Source organism: Pongo pygmaeus, chromosome 21 (assembly GCF_028885625.2).
Source record: "Pongo pygmaeus isolate AG05252 chromosome 21, NHGRI_mPonPyg2-v2.0_pri, whole genome shotgun sequence".
NCBI lineage: Eukaryota > Metazoa > Chordata > Mammalia > Primates > Hominidae > Pongo > Pongo pygmaeus.
The window spans coordinates 13,283,832-13,306,825 of record NC_072394.2 but is presented as its reverse complement, the minus strand read 5'-3'; the positions used below and the strand labels follow the sequence as shown (position 1 = coordinate 13,306,825).

Here is a 22,994-nt window from a genome sequence, read left to right as displayed (position 1 = left end):
TCCAGCCTGGGCTCCAGTCACGTGCGTGCACGCAACTGTCAAAGCTCAGCCCAAGGAGCAACTCTTCGCATCTGTGCATTTCATCCTGAGTCAAGCCCCATAAAAACTGGAATACGTAAAAATGGGCAAAAATTGAACATTTAAAATACAGCAGTGAAAAGGGAGGAGTGCCTGCTCCGGAAATGCTCTAAGCGTGGTTCATCAACACTCCCTGAACAGCGGGCCACGGGGATGCTCCGAGGCTCCGCCATCCCGCACTCAGGACAAAGGTGCTGAGAATGAGGCGCGCTGGTCCTGCACCCGCTGCCGAGAGCCGGAAGCCAGGGGCGCGCCGGGGCCGGCCGGGCACGTGCAGGGGGCTCTCCGGCCGCCGCGCTGCCCCGAAGCCGGCCCAGGGGACTCGCGGCTGCGGGGACCAAGCTCGCGAAGGGGACCAGGCTCGCGGAGGGGCCGCAGCGGCCCCGAGGATGGCGCAGGAAGACCCCCCACGCAGGACAGCCGGTCGCGGGGGTCAGGGGCGGCTCCTCCCCGGCCCGGGCCCGGCCCCGGCCCCGCCCGACTGACCTGTGACGCTGGCCCGGGTGACGCGCTGCACCACGGCTTTCATGGCGGCGGCTGGGGCGAGTGGGGCGGCGCCGCGCTGCGTCCGGCCTAGCGACTCTGAGGGCGGCTCCGCGGCCGGCGCCCTCTGGAGGTGACACCCGGAAGCGCGCCCAACGGGCCGGTCCGACTCGGTCGGCTGCTGCCCACCCCACGTCGGCCACGCCCACTCTCGGCCTGGCGATAGGCCCACCCACTCATAGATTGACTCCGCCTATGCCTGCCACGCCCATCTGCTGCCCAACCGTAACCCCGCCCGTCATTGAAAAGCCCAGTCCCCACGCTCGGCCCTGCCCCACCCACATCTGGGTCCCGCCAGAGCCCTTTGATCCCACCCATCCCGGGCCCAGCCCCTACCCAGTGCCCAGAACCCACTCTGCCCCGAAGGTAGTCTCTACGCTGGTTTTTTTCTCCCACATACCCGAACCTAAGAACCTGTCATCACTAAGCCTTTAAATTCAGCCTGAATCCTATTTCTAATTGTATTCCTCTTTCCTCTTTTCCACTCCTCTGCACGCAGATCCTCCCAAATTCTTCTTCCTTGTCTTCCTGCCTCAGTGGCTTTTCAGATACCACATACAAAAGGATCTGCTGCCTAAAATAGCCATTTAACTATCTCACTATTAATTCGACTTAGCCATGTCATGATAATAAATAGGTATGTGATTCTAGAATTCTAATTTCTCATGTAATACAAATACTAATAATTGGCCCCCTCACTGGGTTGTTAGATTTAAATGAACCAAACCACGTAAAAGTGCTTAGATGGCGGCAAAGGGCTGTACAACTATTACCCCAACAAATTATTATCATTGCTAAAAATAATTCCATCTCAGCAGTCTTCACCTTAAAGGTGACTAATAGCATTGGTGGGCATAGAAAAGGCATTGAAATTGAGAAGAAACCCTCACTTGCCCAGAAAAGACTACAAACTAGTGTGCTTGTTTATTAAATACTGAATACTAAATTGCCTTAATAACGTTGTCAAAGTTAACATAACCAGTAACAACACATCATGTGCCTCCTGATATAGCACTGGGAAGGACACAACATCAATCTTGTGGTATTTCTGCCAAATAATGTATAACCTGAATCCAATCATGATGAAACATGAGACAAAAATAAATTGAGGAAACTTCTACAAAATAACTAGGTAGGATTCCGAGAATAAAGGAGGATTTTTTTTTTTTTTTTTTTTTTTTGAGATGCAGTTTTGCTCTTGTGGCCCAGGCTGAAGTGCAATGGCGTGATCTCGGCACACCATGACTTCTGCCTCCTGGGTTCAAGCAATTCTCCTGCCTCAACCTCCCGAGTAGCTGGGATTACAGGCATGCGCCACCACGCCCAGCTAATTTTGTATTTTTATTAAAGATAAGGTTTCTCCATGTTGGTCAGGCTGGTCTTGAACTCCCGACCTCAGGTGATCCGCCCGTCTTGGCCTCCCAAAGTGCTGGGATTACAGGCATGAGCCACCGCGCCCAGCCACGGACTTTTTAAAAGACAGGGAAACTACCTGTAATCCCAGCACTTTGGGAGGTCAAGGTGGGCGGATCACTGGAGGTCAGGAGTTCAAGACTAGCCTGGCCAACATGGTGAAACCCCGTCTCTACCAAAAATACAAAAATTAGCCAGGCATGGCAGTGCATGCCTGTAATCCCAGCTACTCAGGAGGCTGAGGCAAGAAAATTGCTTGAACCCGGGAGGCGGAGGTTACGGTGAGCCGATATCGCACCACTGCACTCCGGCCTGGGTGACAAAGCAAGACTCTGTCTCAAAAAAAAAAAAAAAAAGACAGGAAAACTAAATTAACCTGGGTGGTATCCTGGCCAGAAAAATAAGGAAAAAGAAAAGCTTATTATTGGAACAATTGGTAAAATTTGAGTTTTTGAAAAATTAAATCAGCAGGTCTCGATATTTTGATCACAGGATCGCTTTACATTCTTAAAAATTATTGGGCCCAAAGTATAGCTTTTGTTTAGGTGGATTGTATCTAAAAATGTTTACTGTTTTTAACTAAGAGAAATAGTTAACATAGATTTATTAATGCATTTAAAAATAGCAATAATAAATCCCCTACATATGAATATCAGAGCAATGAAGTCACTATATGCCACGGAGCCCCTGGAAAACTCCATTGTGCACTCCTGAAAGAATAAGAATAAAAAAGGGAAAATTGGGCTGGTCGTGGTGGTTCACGCCTGTAATTCCAGCACTTTGGGAGGCTGAGGCGGGTGGATCACTTGAGGTCAGGAGTTCAAGACCAGCCTGGCCAACATGTTGAAACCGCATCTCTACTAAAAATACAAAAATTAGCCAGGCGTGGTGGTGGGCACCTATAATCCCAGCTACTTGGGAGGCTGAGGCACAAGAATCGCTTGAACCCCAGAGGCGGAGGTTGCAGTGGGCTGGGATCTCTGCCACTGCACTCCAGCCTGGGTAACAAAGTAAACCTGTGTCTCAAAAAAAAAAAAAAAAAAAAAAAAAAAAAGTTAACATACTTAAAATGGAATTCAAAATGTTCACCCCTATGGTACAATAAAGACTTTGGCCTTTGTTAATTCTGGGTTTCTGGCATGGAGCTTTTAAAATTCTTGGAATTTCTCAAGAGACAGGAGTATCTTTGTTGTTCATGAGCTCCTTGATTATTCCTGAGTTTACTAACAAGACAATTCAGATTGGGAGCTGGTCACTGGAAAGACCAATCGTGGCTGGATGTCTGAGCCAGCCCAACCTGTGGGAGGGGTAGAAGACAGAGATTGAGTTCAACCTGTGGCCAATGATTCAATCAGTCATGCTTAAATGATGAAATCCCAGGAAAAACTCTGGACATTGAAGCTCCATTGAGCTTCCTGGTTGCTGAACACATTGATGTGCTGGGAGGGTGATGGCCCTGATTCCGCAGTGAGAAAGCACAGAGGCTCTGTGTTTAGTACTCTCGCAGGCCTTGCCTAACATATCTCATTCCGCAGTGAGAAAGCACAGAGGCTCTGTGTTTAGTACTCTCGCAGGCCTTGCCTAACATATCTCATTCCGCAGTGAGAAAGCACAGAGGCTCTGTGTTTAGTACTCTCGCAGGCCTTGCCTAACATATCTCATTCCGCAGTGAGAAAGCACAGAGGCTCTGTGTTTAGTACTCTCGCAGACCTTGCCTAACATATCTCATTTGGCTGGTCCTAATTTGTATTATTTATAATAAAACTATAAATTATAATTACAGCATTTTCTTCAGTTCCATGAGTCATTCTAGTGCATTATCAACCCTGAGGGGATCATGGATACTCCTGACTGTGTAGCCAGTTGGTCTGAAGTACAAGTGGTTTGGGGACACACAAGTATGGTTGGCACCTGAAATAAGGGCAATCTTTTTGGAAAACGTACCCTTAAACTTGCAGGATCTGTTCTAACTCCAGGTGATTCCTGCCAGAGTTGAACTGCAATTCACCAGTTGGTGTTCAATGAACCCCGAAGCCCTTCATACTCCACCATAAGAGTCATAGCTTTTTTTTTTTTTTTTGGAGACAGAGTCTCGCTCTGTCGCCCAGGCTGGAGTGCAGTGGCTCGTTCTGGCTCACTGCAACCTCCGCCTTCCAGGCTCAAGCGATTCTCCTGCCTCAGACTTCTGAGTAGCTGGGATTACAGGTGCTGCCACCATGCCCGGCTAATTTTTGTATTTTTAGTAGAGATGGGGTTTCACCATGTTGCCAGGCTGTTCTCAAACTCCTGACCTCAAGTAATCCGCCTGCCGTGGCTTCCCAAAGTGCTGGGATTACAGGCATGGGCCATCACACCTGGAAAATCCACACTTAAATAAGTGGCTCCACTTGTTTACTGGAGCCAGAAGTGACCTGTGATTGCTGTCTTCCTCATTCCCTAAGTATCTCATCCATCAGCAAATCTTCTCCCTCTCCAAAACCTATCCCAAAGTGCCCTCTTCTTTCCATCCCTCCTGCAGCATCCTGCTCCACCATTCTTTCCCACTTGGATTTCTACCACACCTTCCTCACTGGTCTTCCTACTTCCCCTTTGTCCTTCTCCGATCCATTCTCCAGGCACAGATGAAAGTGATGCTCTTAGAATATAAAGTCTTAACAATCCAGACTCTGACCACCTTTAAATTCCTCAGATAGTCATTGGTTGCTAGCTCAGGACTTTAGGATCTGCTCTTGCTCTACCTGGAACAGGTAGGTTCCTCTACATTGATTCACTCTTTGTACAACATGCTCCTCTCCTGCCTTTAGGTTTTCAGCTTCAATGCCACCTCCTCAGACAGACCTTCTCTGTCCACACCAAGAAAAGTAGGTGTTCCTGCTCCCTGTTTTTCTCATGTTTGTCCCATGGGTTTTCTCTCATAATCTTCTGGTGACTTTCAATGACTCTATTTGCCTGGTAAGCTATGTTCTTCTACCTGTGTCTCTCATGCTTACCACTGAATCCTCAGCATCTAACACAGTACTTGGGGCTCAGGTAATAGTGCCAAAGGAATAAGTGTGAGAAGCCAATTTTTTGGCTTAAGAGTGTATCATGGATTTACAGTATTTCTCTATTAATAGATGTGCAGATGCTAAGAGCTAATATATGTATTGTAATTCCCCTAAACAATTTTTTCTATGGACGAACATTTAGGTCTGGATCAGTTGGGATGTTTTTTGGTTGCATGGAACTCAAAATGGCTCAAACTTTGAAGAAATGTGTTATTTCCGAGTAGCTGGGTCTACAGGCGCCCACCACCATGCCCTGCTGAGGCAGGAGAATGGCGGGAACCCGGGAGGTGGAGTTTGCAGTGAGCCGAGATCATGCCACTGCACTCCATCTTGAGCAACAGAGACTCCATTTCAAAAAAAAAAAAAAGAAAAGAAAGAAAAAAATGTGTTATTTCATTGGAATCTTTGTGCACTTTTTTTTTTTTTTTTTTTTTTTTGAGATGGAGTCTCGCTCTGTCACCCAGGCTGGAGTGCAGCGGCACAATCTCGGCTCACTGCAACCTCCACCTCCCAGGTTCAAGCGATTCTCCTGCCTCAGCCTGCTGAGTAGCTGAAATTACAGGCGCGCACCACCATATCCGGCTAATTTTTGTACTTTTAGTAGTGACAGGGTTTCACCATGTTGGTCAGGCTGGTCTCGAACTCCTGAACTTGTGATCCACCCGCCTTGGCCTCCCAAAGTGCTGGGATTACAGATGTGAGCCACCATGCCCAGCCCTCCTTGTGCACTATTGATAGGACTGTAAAATGGTGCAGCTGCTATAGAAAACAATATGGAGGTTTCTCAAAAAATAAAAAATAGAAGTAATAATCCAGCAACCATATAATCCAGCAATCCCACTGCTGAGTATATGTGCAAAAGAATTGAAAGTAGGGTCTCAAAAAATATTTGAACATCCATGTTCAAAGCTGCACTATTTGTAATGATTAAGAGGTGGAGGCAACTCAAATGCCTGTTGACAAATGAATGGATAAACAAATATAGTATATCCATACAGTGGACTATTATCCAGCCTTAATAAGAAGGAAATCTTGTCAAATGCTACAATATGGATGAACCTTAAGGACACTATGCTACTTGAAATAAGCCAGTCACAAAAAAAGGCAAATACTGTATGATTCCACTTACATGAGATATCTGAAGTAGTCAAATTCATAGAAACAGAAAGATGAATGGTGGTTACTAGCGGCTGGGGAGTGGAGAAAGGGAATTGTTGTTTAATGGGTACAGAATTTCAGATTTGCAAGATTAAAAAGGTCTGGAGATCTGTTTCACAACAATGTCAATATGCTTCACACTACTGAACTGCACACATAAAATGGTTAACATGGTAAATTGTACGTTATGTGCTTTGTGCCACAAGAAAAAAAAAAGGAAAAAGAGAAAGAAGAAATATATTTGACCTGACAAGACAGCTCCAAAGTTAACCAAGATCAGGAGCCCAGTTCTTTCCCTCTTTCTGCTCTATCACCCCAGCATGTTGGCTTTTCTCAGGCACCCCACAAGGCTGAGAGATGGCTGTGGCTGTTCTAGGCACCCCACCCAGACACAATGTCCTGATGAACAGCAGACCATCTCTTCCTGGCCCTGCCACTGAAGCTGGGGTATCTTGCTCAGAGGCCCTCCTACTTAACTCACCACGATGAGGTCACACCACCATGCTTATGCGAATTACTGGTAAGGGAGACGGGGCATACTCTCACCCAAGACTGGCTCAGACAAGAGGTTCTCACCTGCAGGGGAGACAGTTCTCCAGGGTGCACGGGATGTGTGTAGGGAGGAAAATCTGGAGCTGGGAGGCTGTTGGTAGCATTCAGTGTCCACGGGACTTGAAATTCTCAAGCTCTTGCAACACCTGGGGCAGCCTGCAGAATGGATCATCCTGTCCACAATGCCAGCAGTGCCATCTTCGAGAAATACTGACATGGACCAATCAGGACTTGCCCTCTGGAGCTAGGCTAGTCCCCCTGAAGCACATGGTGGGGTGGATTGAGGGGTCTGTTATAAAGCAGGAATGGGGGAAGTGGATGTTGGGAAGACAGCCGGGAGTGTCTCTCAAAAGGTTGATTTCAGTTCCGTGCCATTTTGAACAAGTTACAATGAAGAACCTTCTGCCTACAGCTCTTCATTTATCTCTTTAAGTTCTTGAAAGTGGGATTGCTGGGTGAAAGGTTGTGCCCATTTTCCTTTTTGATACACACTGCTAAACTGGCCTGCTGAAGTATGTTAACACCAATGTAGGCCAGGTGCAGTGGTTCACATCTGTAATCCCAGCACTTTGGGAGGCTGAGGCAGGAGGATCACTTGAAGCCAGGAGTTCAAGATGGTCTGGGCAAAATGGCAAGATTGTCTCTACAAAAAAAATTTAAAGTTATCCAGGCATGGGTGTGTGTGCCTGTAGCTCCAGCTACTCAGGAGGATGAGGCAGAGGATCACTTGAGCCCAGGAGTTCAAGGCTACAGTGAGCTATAATGCCTGGGTCACAGAGCAAGACCCTGTCACTATTTAAAAAAAAAAAAAGTATATTCCTATATTCCTACTTTCAAAGGACAGGCAAGTATTGATGGGAAGAGTAACTGCCTGGGTTACCATAGTGAAGAAAGCAACACAGATGGAGGACTACAGAAGACTGGATTTATAAGAAAGAAGGAGGCCAGCCATGGTACCTCACACTTATAATCCCAGCACTTTAGGAGGCTGAAGCAGGAGGATTATTTGAGCCCAGGGATTTGAGACCACCCTGGGCAACATAGCAAAATCTGGTGTCCACAGACAAAAAAAGAAAGGAAGAAGGTATTGCACATCTGGCTTTCAGGAATGTCTAAAACATACTTTACTCCTAAGAACAATGGCATGTGCAAGTGAAGTGCTTGCACATACACAAAGAACTTTCTCATTTGAGAGACATAACGCCGTTAGTGAACGAGCAGATACATACTCTTCTTCAAAAGACATGGATGCTCAGAAAACACAGGTGATTCTTCTGCCATGGAAAGATAGGTTCACTTTTGTTGTTGTTGTTGTTGAGACGGAGCCTCACTCTGTCTCCCAGGCTGGAGTGCAGTGGTTTGATCTCAGCTCGCTGCAACCTCCACCTTCCCAGTTCAAGCGATTCTCCTGCCTCAGCCTCCCGAGTAGCTGGGATACAGGCGTGCGCCATCACGCCTGGCTGATTTTTGTATTTTTAGTAGACACATGGTTTCTTCATGTTGGCCAGGCTGGTCTCAAACTCCTGACCTCAGATGATCCACCCACCTCGGCCTCCCAAAGTGCTCGGATTACAGGCATGAGCCACCGTGCCTAGCCAGGTTTGCTTTTTAAAAATAAATTAAGGAGGAGGTGGAATGTGCTTACAGCAACACAAACTGTAACAGAGACTCAAGTAACAATGGCTTAAACTACATAGAAGTTGATTCTTTCTCTCATAAATTCCTGGGCTAGGATGGTACTCCACAGGCCACAGAACTGAATTCTTTCCACTTTGTTGTTCTACCATCCATCATTCATCTGAGTGGTCCGAGATGGCTCACGGGGGAAAGGGACATCAGAAAGGGACGGACATGTCCACGACTGCACTCAGCGCTCTTGCTCAGACTCCCTTAGAAATGGGGCCCCACTCCCTGAGAAAGAAGCTGGGCCATGATTCAATGAGGCCTCAGACTTGGGTAAATACTCCTGTGGAAGTATTTGCCATGCTAATGAAGTAACTTTTTCCAGTCATTTTATTTTATTTTGAGACCGGGTTTCACTCTGTTGCCTCGGCTGGAGTTCAGTGTCATGATCTCAGCTCACTGCTGCCTCCGACTCCTGAGTTCAAGAGATTCTCCCACCTCAGCCTCTCAAGTAGCTGGGACAACAGACGTGCACCACCATGACCAGCTACGTTTTTTGTATTTTTGGTAGAGACCGGGCTTCACCATTTTGCCCAGGAAGGCCTTTAATTCCTGAGCTCCAGCCATCCACCCCCCTTGCCCTCCCAAAGTGCTGGGATTACAAGTGTGAGCCACTGTGCCCAGCTGCAATCATTTTAAATAGAAAATATTATTGACCTAATATAAATCTGACATGAATAACTATTTACACAGTCCCTATGAATTATGAATCTAAGAATTATTTTCCTGTTCCTACAGGGTGATGACCATTGAAGGTACTCTATAGATGTGATATGAATATGTGAATGAATAAGTGAAGGAAGAATGAGTGAAAAAAATGAACTGCCTAGCTTGTGTTCCTGCTTCTGAATTAGTTGTACTATGGGAGACATCATCTGTTTAATACTAATATCTGAGCCAGGCACGGTGGCTCACACCTGTAATCCCAGCATTTTGGGAGGCCGAGGTGGGAGGATCACTTGAGGTCAGGAATTTGAGACCAGCCTGGCCAACATGGTGAAACCCCATCTCTACTAAAAATACAAATATTAGCCAGGTGTGGTGCGCATGCCTCTAATCCCAGCTACTTGGGAGGCTGAGGCAGGAGAATCGCTTGAACCCCAGAAGGCGGAGGTTGCAGAGGCAAGATCACACCACTGCACTCCAGCCTGGGCAACAGAGAGAGACTCCATCTCAAAAAAAAAAAAAAAAAACAGAAACAATACTAATATCTGGATATAGCTTTTTCCTTTGCCACTAGAATAAAATAAAATATATTTAATACTAAAGTTCCCTTTGTGTATTCAACCTTTCTTTGATGATACAAGATGCTGTTGTATCCCAAATCATCTACCACCACTCCATTAGATAGCAAATACATAAAGCCAGTGGGTACAATGTGTGGCCAAACTGCTACTTACCCTAAATCCACTTCACTTTTGTTCTTATTAGAGCCCTGATGGTAGTTTCTGACTTGTTCTCTGGCTCTCACGAAAGCATGAAACATCCTGGTAACTGGAGCTCTCTGGCATTTGGATTTTAGAAAAGTAAAAAGTCTTCAGTGTTTCTTTTCAAAACGTATAGTCAATACCTCCCTTTCTTTGCTTTATGAGAGGAAGTTCATATGGTGCCAAAAGCTTAGGCTTTGGTGCCAGAAAAACCATGGCTTCTGTGCTAGCTCTGCCACTTTCTATATGACCTTAGGAAATGTGACTTAGCCTGATTCAGCTTCAGTCTTCTTATCTGTAAAGTGGGGATAATATCTTGTCTTCAAGATTGCAGTGAGGAGTAAATATAACACTGGAGCACTCAAAAAACGATCTTGCAGCAAACAATCTAAGTATATTTTCACAACCACACAGATATGATTGGGCCATATCTGTCATTTTGGAAATGATGATAGGTCATATAATTAATCTTAAAAGTCTAATTCAGGCAGTTAAAGCAGAGCTCCCCAGAGGGTTGAAAGCCCAGTGCTGTGTGTGCTAGAACCCGTGGGAGCACAGCACCCTAAAAAGCATGGTTTTCATTCCATCTGGGTGAGTTTCTGTTGCTAGGAGCACCTTAACTCCATCACTTCTTTGACATCAGGCATTTCAACATTTTTCTCTAATCCATCAGCACACAAATTGGGGAGCCATTTTCTTCTCTGAAAATGGATTAGTCCAGGAGAGTCTCATGTTTGCTTTGAAGTATGCTGGATCTGAGATGAAAAAATCCAAAAACAGGGCCAGATGGTCCTCTGATTTGAAATCACCAGAAAGTCTCTGTGAACTCCAAGTGCCTGATCCCCAACTACACGTGTCCTGCCAGAAATTCCACTCAAAATACCTCCTCACCTTGGATATTACTTTGATTCACCTACAGTGTTTGGCGAGGCAGCAACTACAGGGCAAGCCCAGCCACTGAGCAACCCACCGAGTCCTGGGACCTCCAATGACCAAATTCCATCAGGATACTGTTAGGGGAAATTATCGGAAATTTGGAATCTAAAGCAAAAAACGTAGTGAGTTCTTTCAATGTCATCTTGGGGCACTGTGTTTAATGGGCTCACTCAAGAATTATTTAATTAATTAGGGTATTTAATTAATTAGGGTACCTTTGTTTGACTCATCATCTACTTTTTTTTTTGAGACAGAGTCTCGATCTGTTTCCCAGTCTGGAGTGCAGTGGCATGATCTCAGCTCACTGCAACCTCCACTTCCTGGGTGCAAGTGTTCCTCCTGCCTCAGCCTCCCAAGTAGCTGGGATTACGTTCCACCATACCCAGCTAACATTGGTATTTTTAGTAGAGACGTGGTTTTGCCATGTTGGCCAGGTTGGTCTCAAACTCCTGACCTCAAGTGATCAGCCCACCTCGGCCTCCCAAAGTGCTGGGATTACAAGTGTGAGCCAGTGCACCTGGCCAACTTTTTTTTTTTTTTTTTTTTGAGGCAGGGTCTTGTTCTGTCACCCAGGCTGGAGTACAGTGGTGTGATCATTGTTCACTGTAGCCTTGAACTCCCAGGCTCAGGCGATCTCCCACCTTAGTCTCCTAAGTAGCTGGGACTACAGGTATGCACCACTGCACCTCACTGATTTTTTAATTTTTTATAGAGACAGGGTCTCGCTATATTAGCCAGGCACCATCACCTACTTTTAATTAAAGGCTTGGATTTTGTGAAGGTTCATTTTAACTTGTAAACTTTTGTTGGATAAAAATAAAAATAATTTATGTCCATTAAAAAATAATAACCCAAAATTTAGGGCTTTATCCCCACTAGAACATTAACCGGAAATCTTATTCTAACACTTTTTTCTCCAGTGCCTAAATAACCTCTGGTCCTTTCTTCTTCTTTGAATCAGCTTTACCATGCTGCTGGTTTTCTCATTTACGAGTTGAACAAATATTTGACCTTTGCTCATTCTTGTATTTGACTCATGTTTTTAACTTTTGAAAAGTATACTTGACAGTCCTGAGCCTCTATGCGTCACAGATATAGAGTGGGACTATAATAGTATTCCTTCCATAGCTGGGTGGCCTTTGCCTGCGTAGCACGTCCAGGGTCCCCAAGATCACCCCCAGGTTCAGTGATTTGCTGGGAGGACTCACAGGGTTTAGCATATAGTTATTGTCACGTCTGTGGTTTATTACAGCAAAAGGATATGAAACAAAATCAGCAAAGACAAGAAGTGCACAGGGCAAAGTCTGAAGGAAAACAGGTACAGGCTTCCAAAGCCCTCTTCCTATGGGGTCGCAAGGCACATTCTTTTCCTCTAGCATTGATTTTTTTTTTTTTTTTTTTTGAGATGGAGTCTCACTCTGTCAGCTCACTGCAACCTCCGCTTCCTGGTTTCAAGCGATTCTCCTGCCTCAACCTCCCAAGTAGCTGAGAATTCAGGCATGCACCACCCTGCCCGGCTGATTTTTGTATTTTTAGTAGACGGGGTTTCACCATGTTGGCAGGCTGGTCTCAAACTCCTGACCTCAAGTGATCCACCTGCCTTGGCCTCCCAAAGTGGTGGGATTACAAGCATGAGCCACCACACCCAGCCTGACAACACTTTACAAGTGTGGCCTACCGGGGTAGCTCAATAAAGACTTAGAATTTACGTTTTTTTATTGGGGATTTTTAAATATAGACACCCTCTACATAACACATACCAAAATTCCAGGTGGGTGGAGGCAGGGTGAAGGGTGGGCTGGACGTAGAGAGATGTTTGAGTCTGCAGAAGCGACACTTGGACCCCCAGGTACCCACCCCAACTTCCTCCACTTCACTCAGGAAACCTGAGGTTTCTGCTCTGGCCAGAGCAGAGGAGGGGGATGTGGCTCCGGATTCAATGGAAACTCTTATTCTAAACAACCATCTCCAAACCCCTCCCCAATCTAGCTCCCAGGATTCCTACAGCCAGGCATCTACCCTCAATCCCTGTGGGAGACTGGAGAGAGGACCCTTCTCCTGGGAACTGATTGACAGATACTGGCATGTCAGTACCTCCCACTAAAAAAATCTGGCTTGCTGTCTCTAGTGGACATTTGTCATGGTATTTGTCTTTCCAGCATTTTGTGAACATCCTATATTTGGTGAACTTCTTACATTAAAACTCCACATATCCCCACAGTAGAAGCCAGAAATTATTTCCCATACTTAATTGCAACTAATGCCCAGGAGTGTGACCAACATGCCCTGAGTTAGGCACCCCCATGTGAAACTAGATTCAGAGGCAAGTGATGATAAGCAGGCTGCTCTGGGAAGCCATTCTGATGTGGGGTCTTCAGAAACTCCCTGCTCTCAGAGGTACTGGAGTCAGGGGCCCGGCAGGAACAGCCTATTTTGTCAGCATGACCCCACAGTGCCTGTACCTGGTGGTGGTCTGGCAGGATACTTGGGGTGCCATTCCTGGCTGCACTGTCTGTAACTGTGTTTCCCTGATGATCCCTCTAATTCTGGGAGTTTCCCAATATCCTTTCCAAAGTTCCTTTTCAGCATGAACTGGCTCCAGTTCTGTGGTGTGTTGCTAAGAATCCCAACTTCAACACCAACCACCAGTAAAAAGCTAGTCATAACTTATCAAACACCTACCCCCATCCTCAAGCTGCAGAAGGTTCGTGAAAGGTTCTTAAATCAGTGCCTGTACAATAAGAAGGGACATTAGACAAATGCCTCCAACTTGAGAGAGACAAAAACAAGTCATGTAAAGGAACTTATAGCAGTGCAAGAATAAATAGTAAAACAACTTAGAATACCTTCAGCCATCAGAAAATGTTGTATTCATCAATGAATAGGATACCATAAAAAGGAACTAATTTACAAGAGCTTTCTATAATAGCCAATATTAAAATGCAATTAAAAAGTTGGATTACAGCCAGGCACAGTGGTACACACTGGTAGCTCCAGCTACTCAGGAGGCTGAGGTGGGAGGTTCACTTGAGCCTAGAAGTTCGAGACCAGTCTGGGCAATATAGTAAAACCCCATCTCAAAAAAAAAAAAAAAAAAAAAGTTGTATTATATAAGACATAAGGTATTTGCTTAGTTTTTGTTGTCTGTTTCTCCGCTGGAAGATAGAACTGTTTGAGGGCATTGTTTATATAGTACTCAGCACACAGAACAATGCTGGCCCAGCGTCCCATGGCAGGCAGGGCTATACAAACTGGCCCCAAAGTCTGAGGAAGCCGAGAGGCCAAAAAGGAGGCTGACAAATCTGGTTTCTTAGACAGAAACATTTAATAGGGACTTAGGAACAGAAGCCGTGTCTGTGTCTTGGGTGGCTGCCAGGCAAGATGGTGGATCCCTGAGCCATCACCCCGCAGACCCAGGGCTTTTATACCCTAGGGAAGGGTGGTTCAGCAGGGATATGTGGGATAATTGAAGTAAAATAACATCAAGGTTGTTGGATCTAAGGGCAGGATTGACTGTGAGGACATGCTCTGACACAAGGAACAATGATAGGCTGCAAATCTTAGAGGCCTTCATGGAACAAGGGTTAATCAGAATCCAACATGGCAGATCAGCATCCAAGATGGACTTGCTTTGTCCTCCACTCCCAAGGTAGGGGTTCAGTAGGTATCTGTTGAATGTGAAGGATAGTGGAATACACCACCAAAAAATATGCCACTTTGGCTTAAGATTTATTTCGAGCTAAAGGCACTTGAAAAATAGCAGGTGCAGGAAGGGTGATCTGACCTCCTCTTTTCTCTTTGAAAAGAAGAGACAGGCCGGGCACGGTGGCTCACGCCTGTAATCCCAGCACTTTGGGAGGCAGAGGCGGGTGGATCACCTGAGGTCAGGAGTTCGAGACCAGCCTGGCCAACATAGTGAAACGCCGTCTCTACTAAAAATACAAAAGTTAGCTGGGTGTGGTGGTGCGTGCCTATAATCCCAGCTACTCAGAAGGCTGAGACAGGAGAATCGTTTAAACTCAGGAGCCGGGGATTGCAGGGAACAAAGATCATGCCACTGCACTCCAGCCTGCGCGACAGAGCAAGACTCTGTCTCCAAAAAAAAAAAAAAAGCAAGCAAGAGATAAAACTGCCATGTGGAAGATGCCCTCCCTATACCAGGAAGAAAGAACCATTCTTATCACCAGAGATGGAGAGTCAAGCTCGAGATAATTCTATACAAATAGGCCTTGTTTAAATAACTCTTATCCTCCTCTGGTTTCCTGTACATTTTAGTTCTTTTTCCATAATTGCCTCTTTTTGTTCAACTCAGTATATAACCAGTTAGGTTTTGCCACTTTGGGTCTCCATTTTTCTATGGGGGCTCCCACGTGCATGTAAGAATCTGTACACTTTACTTTGGCTAATCTGTTTTATGTCAATTTAATTCTCAGGCCCAGCCACAAACCCTAAAAAGTATAGGTAAAATTTTGCCTCCTTCACAAGTGTATAAGTAAATGAATGACCCTCTCCCTGAAAAGTAGAAAATAAACAAAGAGATCCACAGTAGTTAAGAAAAAGTATAAAATAATAAAAAGTAGTCTGGAATGTCTATTAGGAATTCCAGACACAGAGAAAAAAAATTAAAAGGCAAACGGAATTCCTGAAAAATAAGAAAATTCCCCAGAACCGAACAAGAGTTTCCATAAACTAAGAACCCACTGAGTGATCAGCCTAATCAATTTTTTTTAAGCCACACTAGGTGCATCATTGTAAAAATTTCAGAACACTAGAGATAAAGGAGGTCCTAAGACCTTCTGGAGAGAAGAAAACAGGTAATAATCAAAGATTAGGACTTCTCAGCTGAAATATTGGAATTGCTAGAATACAGGGGACTCATGCTTCCAAAATTCTGAGGGAGAGTAATGATCAAACCTGGGGTTTTGTACTCAGGCCAACTAGTAATTCAGTATGAGAATATGAAAAAGACATGTTCTGGTTGGGCACAGTGGCTCATGCCTGTAATCCCAGCACTTTGGGAGGCGGAGGCAGGCAGATCACTTGAGGCCAGGAGTTTGAGACCAGCCTGGCCAATATGGTGAAACCCCATCTCTACTAAAAATGCAAAATTAGCTGGGTGTGATGGCGCAGGCCTGTAGTCCCAGCTACTCGGGAGGCTCAGGCATGAGAATCGCTTGAACTTGGGAAGCGGAGGTTGCAGTGAGCCGAGATCGCACCACTGCACTCCAGCCTCAGTGACAGAGTGAAACTCTCTCTCAAAAAAAAAGACATGCTCAGACATGAAAAATCACCAAAAAATTATATACCCTTTTTCAGAATTATGGGGACACGGTATCGAGAAAACAGAGATCCATTATAGGATGGCAAAGGAAACTGCAAAGAAAAATGGATGCAAAGCAGAACTAGAGTGATCAGTCCAGATTGTACCAAGAAGACAAAGAGCTCCAAGATTTAAAAACAGAAAAGAGAAACTGGAAAGGTTTGTATGGAAAATTATATTGTGAGGTTAGAGGATGTGGAAAGAATGAGAGAGAAACAACAAGGAAACAAAGCAAATGAAAAAAAGAATGCAGTTAACTCCAGAAAGAAAAGTTATATGAGAAACAATTATAGCTTACTTACTTGGCTTATCAACAAACTATGTTTGCATAGTTAAAACAGGGTAAATATTAATTATTGATTCAACAAAAATATGCAATAGTTTTATTGGTCAGTTGGAAAGGAGGATCAAATCCTGATTAATAAATCCCATATGTGATTGATAAATTAAAGATATTAGTAAAGGCTTATTATTTAGAAATGTGGACATAAATACCAAAAAAAAAAAAACCACCTAATAGTTGAAAGCAAGGAGGGATAAAGCAGGAAATGTTTTTTTGGTTACAAACTTCTGATCACTATTTAATTTTTTAATGCATTTGTTGCTTTGTTAAAAATATAAAAATTAATTTCAAAAAAGTCATGCTGGCTAATACTGTAGAAACCAATTGGAGGGGACTCCAAGAAGAGACAAAGAGAGTAGGAAGTTGAGGCTACATAAGCAAAGAGGATGGAGGATTTTAGTAAGGTAGTGGTAAAGGGAATGGGGAGGTGGGAATGGAGTGGAATATTTGCAGTAGAAATGATGGGACCTGGTGGCTGGAGGAAGGAGAAGGAACAAGAAGAGGGAGAAGTCTAGAATGATAGGTTCCTAATTTGAGGAACTGAGTACTCTCTGAGAAAGAGAACGGAAGGAAGAGCAGGCTTGTGGGTGATGGCAGCAATTTAAGTTATAGACAAAGCTGAAGTAGCTAGATATCCAAGTAGCAATGCTAGATGGACATGGATCTTGAGTTCAGGAGAATGCTAGGCTGAAATAAGAGAATAAATTAGATCTAGCAAAGAAACCCAGCCAAGTCCCAAGGAAAGCTAACCCAAATGTCCCCTTAAGCCCCACAAGTGTACGAATCCTGGGTACAGACTGCCAGGTGAGAGTAGAAGCTCAGCTGTTTATCCTAGGTGTGCTCTATTAACAACTCTCACAACAAGTGCCACAGCCCCTCAGCCCTTGCCCTTTGTTTCTCTGGAAGTCCCTCATGTTAGGAAATGTCTTCCAAAAGGTTCATGCTACTGTTCCCATTTCTCCCATACTTCTGATTCGTTTGCTTCTCACCTTCCCCGTCTACTGTTGTGAAGGGGGTGGGTCACCCCTTCACACCTGTGGGTGTTTCTCGTTGGGTGGAACGAAAGACTTGGAAAAGAAAAAGACACAGAGACAAAGTATAGAGAAAGAAATAAGGGGACCCAGGGGACCAGCGTTCAGCCTATGGAGGATCCCACTGGCTTCTGAGTTCCCTTAGTATTTATTGATTATTTGTCGGTGTTTTTCAGAGAGGGGGATGTGTCATGGTCACAAGACAATAGTGGGGAGAGGGTCAGCAGACAAACACGTGAACAAAGGTCTTTGCATCATAGATAAGGTAAAGAATCAAGTGCTGTGCTTTAGATATGCATGGACATAAACATCTCAATGCTTTGTTAAGCAGTATTGCTGCCCCATGTCTCACCTCCAGCCCTAAGGCGGTTTTTCCCTATCTCAGTAGATGGAACGTACAATCGGGTTTTATACGGAGACATTCCATTGCCCAGGGACGGGCAGGAGACAGATGCCTTCCTCTTATACTAATCCTCCTCAGCACAGACCCTTTACGGGTGTCGAGCTGGGGGACGGTCAGGTCTTTCCCTTCCCACGAGGCCATATTTCAGACTATCACATGGGGAGAAACCTTGGACAATATCTGGCTTTCCTAGGCAGAGGTCCCTGAGGCCTTCCGCAGTTTTTGTGTCCCTGGGTACTTGAGATTAGGGAGTGGTGATGACTCTTAAGGAGCATGCTGCCTTCAAGCATTTGTTTAACAAAGCACATCTTGCATAACCCTTAATCCATTTAACCCTGAGTTTGACACAGCACATGTTTCAGAGAGCACGGGGTTGGGGGTAAGGTCACAGATTAACAGCATCTCAAGGCAGAAGAATTTTTCTTAATACAGAACAAAATGGAGTCTCTTATGTCTACGTCTTTCTATACAGACATATTAACAATCTGATCTCTCTTGCTTTTCCCTACACTGTTGCACACTGCTTCTCATTCATCAGTTTGATGCCAACCAAGATGGTCCACTGGAATACACAGCTAATTGGCATGAATCCATGCTTGACCTGATATCCCTTGGGAAGCTGAGTCTCTGCTACCAGCATCTGGAGCTGTTACTTGTGATTTTGGAATCCTTGTCACTAAGGCTGACTGCACCACAGCACTGCTCAGGCCACCCATATGGTGGAACTGACACCAATGAGAAATCAAGATGAGGGTCTGAAGGTCATACATAGTACTGTAGAGGAACCCTGAAATGCCCAATTCCTGTCCTACCACACATCTCTACTCACAGAGTTCCGACAGCTATGAACAGGAAAACACTACCTAAATGAGAAACAAATGCCACTTTATTCATAACTGAGGCAGTACTCTATAATCCATAGGCAGGGATCTGACAAAAACTGAACTGAGTCTCTCGCAAGGGTGAAGCCAAAGACCGGGTTGAGGAGAGGCTGGTCAGACTTTGGCACTACACACGGGAGGTAGTATCTTCTTGGGATATTTGTATTACTCCGGAAAGGTGAGAAAAGCAGCTGGTATGCAATAAGAAAAGCAAGGTCGAGAGCCCAGGCAGGCTCAGTGAGTGGCTACCTGCATTCTGGTCCCACTGTCAGGCCTTCTGAAGACCTCAACATACTGCTTTTTTTTTTTTTTTTGAGATGGAATCTCGCTGTCACCAGGCTGGAGTGCAGTGGTGCTATCTCGGCTCACTGCAACCTCCGCCTCCCAGGTTCAAGTGGTTCTCCTGCCTCAGCCTCCCAAGTAGCTGGGACTACAGGCACGCGGTGCCATGCCCAGCTAATTTTTGTATTTTTAGCAGAGATGGGGTTTCACCATGCTGGCCCAGATGGTCTCGATCTCTTGACCTTGTGATCAGCCCGCCTCAGCCTCCCAAAGTGCGGGGATTACAGACGTGAGCCACCGCTCCTGGCCCATACTCTCTGCTTTAATTCTTAGCTACCAATACACATTTTTTATAAACACCCCCTTTTGATTTAAGCTCACTTGTGTTTGTTGCCTGCAACCAAGAGACCACTGAGGAAACCGGTTCAGCATCAATCATGTCGTCCTGACTGCATTCCCAGCATTAGAATAGCACTGGCCACAGTTGGTGGGTAATCCACACCTGCTGAAGGAATGAGGGGTATGTGCACTAGTCCTAAAGAATAGGTCCAGTCTATTTAATTCAGAAGTTACAATCAAATTTATATCATACTTACCCAGTACGCAGCAGTACCCAAAAGGCTACTGTGAATCCCAAACTGAATATGGAGATTTGCTGAAACTAACCTTAAAGCGACCACTAAAGCTGTGCCTAATAGCAACATGAAAGAAATATAAATGTACATTAACTAGTTTCAGGAAATCAAGCTTATGGAAGCTCTATGTGAAATTTCACAGCAATCTTTCACTCATGCAAATATAGAGGAACACCTCTTGAAAATGCAGATAGTAGGCCGGGCACGGTGGCTTACGCCTGTAATCCCAGCACTTTGGGAGGCTGAGGCGGGCGGGTCACAAGGTCAGGAGATGGAGACCATCCTGGCTAACACGGTGAAACCCTGTCTCTACTAAAAATACAAAAAATTAGCTGGGTGTGGTGGCGGGTGTCTGTAGTCCCAGCTACTCAGGAGGCTGAGGCAGGAGACTGGCGTGAACCCAGGAGGTGGAGCTTGCAGTGAGCAGAGATCATGCCATTACACTCTAGCCTGGGTGACACAGCGAGACTCCGTCTCAAAAAAAAAAAAAAAGAAATGCAGGTAGTTTCCTTCAAGAAAATATTTATTGCATATTACTAGTGATTATGTTTTACAGCAAATTTAAATACATACACTTTTTGCAAACACAAAATGGGAATCGAGGCAACTATCAAATTTAAATGTTGAACCAAGTCCTGGTTTTCAGAATTCAGCAGCCAGTCATGGTTCTGTGCCAGGGCCACCAGTCCATGATTTCCAATAGTTGAGGATCTTTTCTGTATTTGGAACAAAATCTTCTTTACATGTGACAATTGTTTCCACATAAAATCCTTTTGGGCGTTCAGATAGTTCACTGGGTGCTTCACTTGTTGAGCCATCCTTTTGGTTTACTTTATCACCATTAAGAGAAAAAAAAAAAAAAGAACACCTGAATTATTAACTTAGAAAGCAGTCATTAAAGTCTTAGAAATTAACTAAGGTACATATTACGTCCACTCCCTCCAACCCAAATAATGAAGGAAGGAATGAAAAGGAAGGGAAATAAAGAAAGAAAGAAAGAAAGAAAGGCCGGGTGCGGTGGCTCACACCTGTAATCCCAACACTTTGTGGGGGCCGAGGCGGGTGGACCACCTGAGGTCAGGGGTTTGAGACCAGCCTCGCCAACATGGTGAAACCCCGTCTCTACCAAAAATACAAAAATTAGCTGGGCGTGGTGGCATAGGCCTATAATCCCAGCTACTGGGTAGGATGAGGCAGGACTGCTTGAGTTGGGAGGTGGAGGTTACAGTGAGCCGAGATAGCGCCAGTGCACTCCAGCCTGGGCGACAGAGCTAGATTCCATCTCAAAAAAAAAAAAAACAAAACAATTTGCCGGGCAGTAGTGGCCTGAGCCTGTAATCCCAGCTACTCGGGAGGCTGAGGCAGGAGAATCACTTGAGCCCAGAGACGCAAGTTGTGGTGAGCCGAGATCATGCCACTACACTCCAGCCTGGGTGACAGGGTGAGACCCTGTCAAAAAGAAAAAAAAAGAACTAAAGAAAGGAAACATAAACATGGACATTAAAATATTTTTACTTTATATATAAATATAAAACATTTTTACCATATATTATATATAAAGTAAATATAAAATATTATATATATAAATTTCTTTTTTTTTTGGTAGAGATGGGGGTCTCCCTATATTGCCCAGACTGGTCCCGAACCCCTGGGCTCAAGCAATCTCCCAACTCGGCCTCCCAAAGTTATGGGATTACAGGCGCGAGCCACTGCACCCGGCCAAAGTGTTTTTAAATGCTTAATGCTGGACACATGTACTTTCAGGTCACTGACAGCTTCAACACCAAATGTAATCTTCAGCATAGTTTTTACACAACAACTTTACTGAGATATAATTAACATATCATACGATTAACCCACTTAAAATATACAATTTAATGTTTTTTAGTATATTCAGATTTGTGCAACCAGCACCACAATCAATTTAAAAATATTTTCATCCACAAAAGGAATCCATACCTTTGGCAGTTATTCCCCATCTCCCCAACCCCTCAGCCCCTAGCAACCACACTAATCAACTTAATGTCTCTACAGATTTCCAGCATATTTTTCAAAGCTGAGCTTTTTCTCCCTTTGCGCCTAGTAACTGGAAGATTTGAATACGCCTTGGCTGCTAAAAGTCCTGAAATTGCTCGCCACATACGATGAAGGAGAGTAGTACTGAAGCATCACTCTTTAAAAATCACCGGCCAGAGTCTCTGAAATTCCACCTTGAACTTTACACAGATTCCTCCAATTCTGAGTATGGGGACGGCCCTATCCAGTAAATGATTAAGATTTAGGTCACAATATTTACAAGGTATTAATAATTCCTGGCGTCTAGTTCTTTGCAGATTCCATTATAACAAACGGCTGTTAGCACCCGTTTCAATTTGTTTTGCAGAATAAACCTGGGGTTTAAAGGGCAGGAGGTTGTTTCCATGACCCCCGGGGAACTCTCCACTGAAGGCCGTGTGTCCCGAGGCAGGCCCCGCCGAAGAGCCCTACCTGACGACGTCGCCATTGTCCGGCCGTAGTAAAGCAGTGAGCCCAACACAGACCAGATGCCGATCCCGTAGACCACGGACATCCGCCGGTACCAGGCCGTGAACTCACTTCGACACATGGGTACGCCGGCCAGTGCCTCGATTCTCGCAGGCCCCCGGCGGAGGCGGGACTTCCGGTGAGGGCGTCGCTGCCGTCCCTGCCCCCGGAACCATTAAGGAGCCGCCAGTTTTCCGCGTCCGCTTCCGGCTCTGCCTTGATGCATTTCAGGGCCTCTGGTCCGGAAAGTCGCTCGGGTGTCCGGACTTTCGGGTGCAGAACTGTGGGCGTGCGATACTTTTTACCACGTGACGAGGACTAAATGACAACTTCTTAGAGGAGAAGCTTCTCACTTGCAAAATTGTAATGCCTTCATGGGCTCCAGACGGTATCTGAAAAGGTTACTTCCAATTCCTCTTCCAGTTTTGAGATTTGCAGGGATACTGCTTGTCTCTCCCCGCAACTTTTCTTTTCCCCCATTTTCCTTTCCGGAACTCTGGGTGAACTTTAAATACTTCCAGGCCAAAGCTAATCCCTCCACTAGGCTCTGGGTCCTATTTTTTCCTGCCTCGGGAGCCTTTCCCCTCATTGACTCCCTAAGCCCTCCCCCATCTTCATTATTGACGTTTATCCTTCATACAAACGTGCCCGTCTCAAAAACAAAAAATCTCCTTCGACTCCGTCCACCTCCAGCTTTTGTCTTATTCATACATTTTTTAAAGCAAGATGCCCTCAATAG

At 45.1% G+C, this 22,994-nt stretch overlaps 2 protein-coding genes across 2 annotated transcripts in view; both read right to left on the bottom strand.

Moving 5' to 3' along the window:
• The window catches only part of DTD1 (D-aminoacyl-tRNA deacylase 1), a 173,169-nt gene extending 172,389 nt beyond the window's left edge, over positions 1-780 (bottom strand). The window contains exon 1 of the mRNA XM_054468180.2: positions 565-780. Within this exon, the coding sequence (XP_054324155.1) occupies positions 565-607 (43 nt within the window). The 5' untranslated portion in view covers positions 608-780. The remainder of the gene's footprint in view (positions 1-564) is intronic.
• Positions 781-17,597: 16,817 nt separating this feature from the next.
• Positions 17,598-22,397, bottom strand: SMIM26 (small integral membrane protein 26). The gene is made up of 2 exons (XM_054468178.2): positions 22,220-22,397; positions 17,598-20,562 (listed from the first exon to the last, which is right to left on the bottom strand). The coding sequence occupies exons 1-2, from the start codon at positions 22,335-22,337 to the stop codon at positions 20,393-20,395; spliced, it is 288 nt and encodes a 95-aa protein (XP_054324153.1). The 5' UTR covers positions 22,338-22,397; the 3' UTR covers positions 17,598-20,392.
• Between the last annotated feature and the right edge of the window lie 597 nt (positions 22,398-22,994).

Bases quoted from the DNA above. Each gene is read 5' to 3' on its own strand.
- SMIM26 (XM_054468178.2), bottom strand. From the start codon at position 22,337: ATGTGTCGAAGTGAGTTCACGGCCTGGTACCGGCGGATGTCCGTGGTC. The intron at 20,563-22,219 runs GTAGGGCTCTTC...ATGGTGATAAAG, and splicing joins GACAATGGCGACGTCGTCAG to TAAACCAAAAGGATGGCTCA.